General features: G+C 39.3%; 1 protein-coding gene across 3 annotated transcripts in view; it reads left to right on the plus strand.

Moving 5' to 3' along the window:
• The window catches only part of slc9a7 (solute carrier family 9 member 7), a 39889-nt gene that overhangs the window by 12279 nt on the left and 18699 nt on the right, over nucleotides 1-8911 (plus strand). For all 3 annotated transcript variants that reach the window (XR_004898828.1, XM_031309455.2, XM_031309456.2), the window contains exons 5-12: nucleotides 415-527; nucleotides 1509-1614; nucleotides 2033-2174; nucleotides 2850-2955; nucleotides 6056-6144; nucleotides 7337-7450; nucleotides 7731-7842; nucleotides 7958-8111. Coding sequence is in view for 2 of the 3 variants with exons in the window: in XM_031309455.2 (XP_031165315.1) it covers nucleotides 415-527; nucleotides 1509-1614; nucleotides 2033-2174; nucleotides 2850-2955; nucleotides 6056-6144; nucleotides 7337-7450; nucleotides 7731-7842; nucleotides 7958-8111 (936 nt within the window). In the remaining variant the exon portion in view is untranslated. The remainder of the gene's footprint in view (nucleotides 1-414; nucleotides 528-1508; nucleotides 1615-2032; nucleotides 2175-2849; nucleotides 2956-6055; nucleotides 6145-7336; nucleotides 7451-7730; nucleotides 7843-7957; nucleotides 8112-8911) is intronic.

The following is an 8911-nucleotide window of genomic DNA, read 5'->3' on the forward strand; positions in this document are numbered from 1 at the left end:
TATTACTTTTTTAAACAAATTAAAGTTTCAAATGGATTCCAGGATACATCTTTTGGTCATATCACTGTTATGTGACCCAGATAATGTAGTAACACAAATACACAGCCTGATGAAGTAAACATATGGGGTCAAGGGTCAACAACTAACAATTAAAATAATCCTAAAAATATATAGTCCAACCAATATTAACTTATATAATTACAATTTGGCAGATCTAAACAAAATCAACAAATACCAGTCATACCCCTTAAGAACTTAGCTAAAGTTAGAAATTAATTGCGGTTAAACAAAGAAACGGCGATTATGTAAAAAAAATTGACAATTATGTTATAATTGTTACAGGCCTAAATCCTGCTGTTATTAACTGTTGTTTGATCCATAATGTTCTCCTCTCACCTGGACGTTGGTCTTCAGGAATCTGATGTACGGTGTGGTCAAACTGATGCAAGTGGTCGGACAGCTAACTGACAAGTTCTACTACACCGACTGCCTTTTCTTTGGTGCCATCATCTCGGCCACAGATCCAGGTACGACACATGCCGCCACTCAGCCACCGTTTTGTGCTGCAGTTTATGGCTGTATATATAAATTAGGGCTGCTCAATTATGGAAAAAAATCCTAATCACAATTATTTTGGCCAATATTGAAATCACATTATTTAGCAAGATTACTCATTGACTTTTGGAAAGATGTTGCATTTATTGAACTTTTAAACAAATCAACAGTAAAAAAAATCTTTTCCCATTTGAACTTTTTTAATTCCCCTTAAAATAAATAATATAAAAACAATATTCAGGCTACCTGGGTAGCTCACCTGGTAGAGCACTCCCCCATATACAGAGGCTCAGTCCTAACCACAGCAGCCACGGGTTCCGTTCCGACCTGTGGCCCTTTGCTGCATGTCATTCCCCCTCTCTCTCCCCTTTCATGTCTAAGATTATTTTATTTTTGGCATTTTTTAGGCCTTTATTTCTGACAGGGCAGCTTTAGACATGAAAGGGGATAGAGAGAGAAGGGGGATGACATGCAGCAAAGGTTGGAACCAAACCTGCGACTGCTGCCTCGAGGACTGATCCGCACGCTCTACCAGGTGAGCCACACAGGCGCCATCCCCTTTCATGTCTAAGCTGTCCTGAGTAAGTTTAGCTTTCGGGACAGGCGGAAGTGTGCCTCATTCAACACAACACAAAATAAGAGCTTTTTTAAAAAGATTTTTTTGGGCTTTAATGCCTTTTAATTGATAGGACAGCTGTAGACAGCAAAGAGGGAACAGAGAGGGGGGAGGACATGCAGCAAAGGGCCACAGGTTGGAATCAAACCCGGGCCCCCCCAAAAAATAAGAGTTTACTTGCAAAACGTAATGTGCAAAATAATTGTTTTTCATGATTACATTGTTTTTGTGATCATTAGGGGCTGAAATCGCTATTTAAATTTGATTAATTGCACAGCCCTGATATAAACTAAGATGATGTTTGAATGCTTTTCCCATCTTTCATCGCTGTGTGTAGTGACGGTGTTGGCCATCTTCAATGAGCTCCACGCAGATGGGGATCTGTACGCTCTGCTGTTTGGAGAAAGTGTTATGAATGACGCAGTGGCCATTGTGCTTTCCTCGTAAGTCAAATTTCTGCCTTATCAAACCTACGTCTGGGAAACTAAACATTTTTCCTCTCCCTGCGTGGTTTCTTAACTCCTTTTCCCATCTGATGTAGAAATTCAACACTGAAGTGTGAGACAGAGCAGCACCGCTTTGCATCACTGATCCTTTGTGACAGACAGACAGACAGACAGCACTCTGCCTCCCTCTACTGGAAGATTACGAATCACCTAATATTAGATTTGTTTTAGGAACAATTATTGGATTCCATGTTGGTAGAAATGTAAACAAATTGGCATATAAATTATTTTCCAAAAAAGAGCCAAAATGAGATATATGTGTGAATCAATTCAAGACATTGTTGGAAAATTGGTATATTTATGACAAATACTGAAAATACCTGCCACACCATGTCTTTTTGTTTTTGTATTTCAGGTCTATTGTGGCCTACCAGCCCAGTGGAGCAAACACACACATGTTTGATGCCTCAGCCTTCTTCAAGTCAGTGGGGGTTTTCCTGGGTATTTTCAGCGGCTCCTTTGTGATGGGTGCAGCCACAGGCGTCGTCACCGCTCTCATATCCTTCTCTGATACTTACTTTGAAGTAATAATACATATAGAAAGTCTAGATTTCCGGATTGATTCGAGTTTTGTGCAACAACAGGTGTGTTTATAGCAGTGGTTTTCAAGCTTTTTTCAATAATGTTCCCCCTTTGAACACTTTTTTTTAAGCCATGTACCCCCTGACCAGTGCGAATAATTTTTGGTAGGAAAAAAAAGTCTATATAAAGAGCAACAATACAGCGATGTCAGCGATAGATTTACTAAACAAAAGCCTTGGACCTGGAAAACCTTTAGATGCTGATGATAAAAGGCGACAAAACCTTGGAAAAAGACGGTAGAAAGAAGGAAGTAAGGCAAGAATAGATCAAAAATACTAACAAAACCTTAGAAAAAAACACAGTAGAAAGAAGGAAGGCAACACTAGGGCGACAAAAGTGACAAAAAAAATCAAATAAGCGACAAACAAAAACAAAAAAAAGGTGAAAAACTTCAAAAACAGCGACAAAAACTTTGAAAAAAAAAGACCGTAGAAGTAACTACAGCCTTGTAACTGAAAAACATTTTGCAAAAAATGTCACATTCCCCCTGCAGTCCTCCAAAGTACCCCTAGGGGTACATGTACCCCCATTTGAGAAACAATGGTTTATAGGATTCAAAAAAGTGTTTGCATCTTTAACTCGACTCCCACGTCACCAAGTTCACCAAGCTGCACTGTTTCCCGTTACTGGAGACGGCCCTCTTCTTCCTCATGTCTTGGAGCACCTTCCTGCTGGCCGAAGCCTGCGGCTTCACAGGTGAGCTGTGTTCAGGGCACTGCTTTGAAGGAAGTGGTTCCAATTTGGGAAGTAGGCACTAGATAGCTGTGGTCAGGATGCTAAAAATATGTCAGACTTCTATCTGACTTAAAGGCAGGGTTGGTAGTATTAAAAAGCTAGCAAGATTTGAAAGTAGCATCTCCTCGGGGCTCCGTCAGAGCCGATACGTTATTGTGTTATTGCTGTAAGGGTCTAAAGACCATTTCAAACAATATATAAAAAAGTGTATATTGGAAATAGTTACCATCACCAAAACACCACCATCACCATCAAACCCTGCATTTAAATTAATCAAATATTGTGAAGATTCTCAGTGGTCTATATCTAGAAAATGCTAGGTAAAAACAACTGTACCTGCTTTAGATTCTGGAAATTCTTCAATCTAAAAAAGCAAGTCTGATTGCTTTTGACTTACTTAGCACTTCTAGAAATGAATCAAGGACCATAAAGTGGCTATTCGGGTGCAAAAAAACAATACGTGCATATCCAAATAGTGACATAATGGGAAGAAATGTGGGAAAAAAGTGAATTTTTTTGGTCAGACTGTCAACAGCACAAGTTATTTTTTCCAGCTATTCCATTATTTTTATTAAACTTTGTCATCTTTTGAATTTATAATAGTATTAATTGTCAGTTTGTGGACCTTTTTCTTCCCTATGACACAACATTAAAGGGGTATGCCAGTGATTTAGTTTTGTAAATTGGAAGACTTGGAAGTGACATAAGCTCACTTTTTGTCCGTAGTCAGGGTCAAGTTCCAAAAACACTGGATCCTGCTTTTCCCACAATGCAACTCATTTTCATCTTTGATTAGATCCTCCCTCTGCCTGTTAAATGCCCTCATCTTTTGAATGCTATACCAATTTATGACACAGGTTTTCTGTCAAAGTAGTTCTTCCCGTGAACAGTAAACAGGCCTTTATGTAAAATGAAGTGCCCCATTTAAAAGAAAACCTGGTCTTTCAAAAGAACCTTTAGTTGTGTGTGTGTGTGTGTGTATATATATATATATATAATATACAGTTGTGTTCAGAATAATAGCGGTGTGTTTAAAAAAAGTGAATAATGCTCAAATTCTTTAATTTTAATTCCATAATATCTATGTATTGGGAACACTGCACATTCAATTCCAAATCAAAACATGACCAAAATTGATCAAGTTTGTGTTCTACCTTTACAGAAAGTGAAGAAAAAGGAAAATTAGGCTGTTCAAAAAAATAGCAGTATTTGCATGTTTCTTTACAAACTCAAACATTTACTTTATAAACTGAAAAATGTCTCAAGGGTTTGCTTTACTTTGAATGCACTAATATTTAGTTGATAACCATTATTTCTGAGAACTGCTTCACATCTGTGTTGCATGGAGTCGACCAACTTCTGGCACCTGTGAACAGGTATTCCAGCCCAGGACCATTGAACTACATTACCCACAATTCCTCTGCATTATTGGGTTTTGCCTCAGAAACAGCATTTTTGATGTCACCCCACAAGTTTTCTATGGGATTGAGGTCTGGGGATTGGGCTGGCCACTCCATAACATCAATCTTGTTCATCTGGAACCAAGACTTTCCTCACTTACTGGTGTGTTTTGGGTCATTGTCTTGTTGAAAGACCCATTTCAAAGGCATTTCCTCTTCAGCATAAGGCAACATGACCTCTTCAAGTATTTTGATGTATTGAAACTGATCCATGATCCCTGGTATGTGATAAATCGACCCAACACCACAGTATGAGAAACATCCCATAACACCACCATGCTTTACTGTCTTCACAGTGTACTGTGGCTTGAATTCAGTGCATGGGGGTCGTCGGACAAACTGTCTGCGGCCCCTACACCCAAAAAGAACAATTTTGCTCTCATCAGTTCACAGAATGTTGCCCCATTTCTCCTTTGGCCAGTCAATGTGTCCTTTGGCAAATTTCAACCTATTCAGTACATGTCTTTTTTTCAGCAATGGGACTTTGCGGGGGCTTCTAGCTGATAGCTTAGCATCACATAGCCTTCTTCTGATCCTAACAGTACTCACAGGTAACTTTAAGTCTCCTCTGATTTTCCTGGAGCTGATCTTGGTTGAGCCTTTGCCATTTTGGCTATTCTTCGATCCATTCGAATGGTAGTTGACCGTTTTTTTCCCACGTCGTTCAGGCTTTAGATGCCATTTCAAGGCATTTGAAATCATTTTGGCTGAGCAGCCTATCATTTTCTGCACTTCTTTATATGTTTTCCCCTCTCCAATCAACTTTTTAATCAAAGTCTGCTGTTCCTCAGAGCAGTGTCTGGAACAACCCATTTTGCTGAGTATTTCAGTGTGAAATGCACTATAACCAGCATGCACAACATTTGCTTCCTTCCTTCCTTAAATATGGGCCATAACTGACAGCTGTTTCTTCACAGAATCAATCACCTAACTAACTGAACACAACACTGCTATTATTTTGAACATGCCCCTTTCAATTACAGATTCAATTACCCAGAATGAGCAGCATGCATGTCATGACTGTTGGGTCTGTTGGTTTTCTATGACTCTACAACACTTACTAGTAAATTATTTGCCATGTAGAAATATCACTTCTACCAAAAAATTTTATTTATGAGGTTAGTGATGTTGGACTGCTATTATTTTCAACACAACTGTGTATATATATATATATAATATATATATATATATATATATATTATTTTTTTTTTATTATTATTTTGATGATTATATAGTGTATCTATAAAGTGCATCTTATTTGGATAGAGTCTTTTAATTCCAAGCTGTTGCTTATGCTGAATAACTTAATTATAAGCAGTTTAAACTAAGTGCTGGTAAACCATCCTTAGAGAACTGAATCTGTCTGTTACGCAAATGACATGTGACAGAGACTTAAGTAGCAGATGTGCAGCAGATGAAATCAACAGATAATATAATACACAGTCACAAAGCAACAAGAGGACTGAGAAGCTTATCTTTGGCTCTGATGTTTCTAAATATGGGAACTGTCAATTGTATATTCAAATGATACAGCTTAAGTCGTTAAATTAAGGTGTGTGTGTGTGTGTGTGTGTGTGTGTGTCTGTGTGTGTGTCCCAAAGGCGTCGTGGCTGTGCTGTTCTGTGGCATCACACAGGCTCACTACACCTACAACAACCTCTCTGCGGAGTCCACAAAACGCACCAAGCAGGTAGCATTTGACCACTTCCTGCACATGCAGCCCCATTTATTTTGGACTATTTTGATTCCCCTGATAGTATGAAAGCTGGGCCCCGGTGCCAGATGGCTCAATGATCAGCCTGCTGTGACCTTAATCGGGGTTGTCCGAGGACATCCCCTCCTGACACAACGGTTTCCCAGAGGGGGGTTCAGTCTTAAGGACAGGGTGCAGATTAGCACGTACTGTAGATGTGACACATTTTGGGATCAGTGTTCCAAGTATTCCAGCAGGCTCTTGTTACTCTGTTTCAAAGAAAGCTTCACATGCTTATTGTAACGGCAAGGTTAACCTTCCCTTAGATTAAAAACAGAAATGGTGATAATTCTTCCTGCATTTCCATTATCGTTTGCCCTCGTCCTGTGCCTCCGGCTCAGAGCAACATAGATGCAGTCAACCATAGATATAAAACAATAGATGCGACATGACGGCATAACTAATGACCGTCCGCCATCTTACCTGGGTCTTGTTTACAGGTGTCCTCTATGGGCAGCAACTATATTAGCAGCTTTGCAACACCTATTGCTTTACCAAAAAGGACCAAAGGAGGCTGGCATCCCTTTCCAAAATTGAAAAAAAATGTAATTATTGTTTATATATAAATATATAATTATGAGATCATCATGATTGAACACATGATTTGTTCTCATGGAGCTATAGTAATCAAAATTCAAGTACAGTTTTCTTAGGCTCATTACTTTGAATAAAAAACAGTATTGATGTACTGGTACAGAAATACACTATAAAGACAACATGAGCCTCTTTCACCATAGGTTCCAATGACAGCAAGTCTAAAACTTGACCCAGGTAAGATGGCTGCCATATGGTTCCATCCCAAGTCAGAGTGGCATGTCATATCTATTGTTTTATACTATGCAGTCAGTTCTGTTATCATCATGGCTGCTACTCTGTTAGCCTGGAAGAGAAGAGAAAAAACAACTCCCAAAGCTTTTCTGGATTCTGAGGGAATAGACGAGGCGCTTAGCTCAGAGAACCAGCCACGGGACTAAGCAGTGCAGCGTGGGAAACTTTCTGTTGAATTCCATTGCTGAGCCTGAACATTTTAAGGCTCTTTCTGTGGATTTTTAAAAGTTTTATTCTTGCTTCTTGTGTTCATATACGTTTCGAAATTGAATTCATGATGAATATTATATTTTCCATGCAGCTCTTTGAGGTCCTTCACTTCCTGGCTGAGAACTTCATCTTCTCCTACATGGGGTTGGCTCTGTTCACCTTCCAGAATCACATTTTCAGCCCCATTTTCATCATAGGAGCTTTTGTATCCTTTTGGGGCACAACAAGCATGCATTTTTCTGTTTCCATTTAGGACTATACCTCTTTTAGAATTCCACACCTGCAGAATTGGGTCATAGTTGATAACTTGGAGACTACTGGGATGTCCCTGTAGGCAGGCCTGAGTTTGGTACTCATTCTAAGACATATTTTCCGGCTTCACTATGAAGTTCACACTCATGTTTTACTCTAGTGAGGACACCCCACTCCCTGAATCTGTCCAGCATTTAATTGTTCAGTCAAAGACTTCTTAACCTGCCTGTCAGCTTGCCATATTCATTGGAAGAGCTTTCAACATTTACCCGCTGTCCTTCCTTCTCAACCTCGGCAGAAGGCACAAGATCAAAGGAAACTTCCAGCATATGATGATGTTTGCAGGTATGGGGATTTTTCTCCCTGTCATCATGTAATTGATCAAATAATTGATTGATTAATCGACTTATCGTTGTAGCTCTAATGTGATTGGATGATTTTTGGATGTGATCTTCTGCAGGTCTGCGTGGAGCGATGGCGTTCGCTTTGGCCATCCGGGACACGGCAACCTATGCCCGCCAGATGATGTTCACCACCACGCTGCTCATTGTCTTCTTCACTGTCTGGGTGTTTGGTGGTGGGACGACACCCATGCTGTCCTGGCTACACATCAGGTGACATAACAATTTTGTGCCGTAGAAGAAACAGCACCTACATTTAAAACTGAGCTAGAAACCAAACCCAACTGCAGTAATAGCACTCTGTCTTGGTAAACTAGCTAGCTAACGTTAGCTATTGAATAACAGGGTCAGCCCTATGTTCCCACAGCCCAGTGGTCCCACAGCCCTATGTTCCCACATTTCTAAGAATTTGTTTTTCGCTTAAAATTAGGCCCTATGTTAGGGTTAGGGTTACATTCTATCTGTAGTCCATTGCTACTGGATAATAGGTTGGGTGTAATTGGCTACCAAATTGGGAGAAAGGGGGATACAATCTGATACAAATTTATGAAAAAGGAAATGTGGGAACATAGGGCCTAATTTAGAAAAAAATCTTAGAAATGAGGCAACATTGAGCTGTGTGAACATAGGTACGCTCCCCGACATAACCACCACAGCTAGCCTTAGCTAAAGCTAAACCTAAAACTAAATTTACTCATTAATATTTCCCTTGCTGTTGTCTAAATATAATTTGATGAAATGATATCATAGTATTCCACGTAACAAAATGAGGTAGTGTCTGACTAAATCCTATCATAAGGGAAAAAAAACAGTAAGAATCTCCTGCTTAAGCTAACGTTGACTAGCTTAGCATTAGCAGAGTAGCAGTAATCAACATCTCAACTTTTGATGGAATAATGCTATTTGTTTTGGGTAGGTTACATTGGAATCACATATTTGAGTGTATTACATTGTGAATTACTGTATTATGTTGATTTCAATGTAAAAAATAATAGAAGAAAGACAGAAATAGC

The sequence above is a fragment of the Sander lucioperca genome, chromosome 11, assembly GCF_008315115.2.
Source record: "Sander lucioperca isolate FBNREF2018 chromosome 11, SLUC_FBN_1.2, whole genome shotgun sequence".
In the NCBI taxonomy this organism is placed as follows: domain Eukaryota; kingdom Metazoa; phylum Chordata; class Actinopteri; order Perciformes; family Percidae; genus Sander; species Sander lucioperca.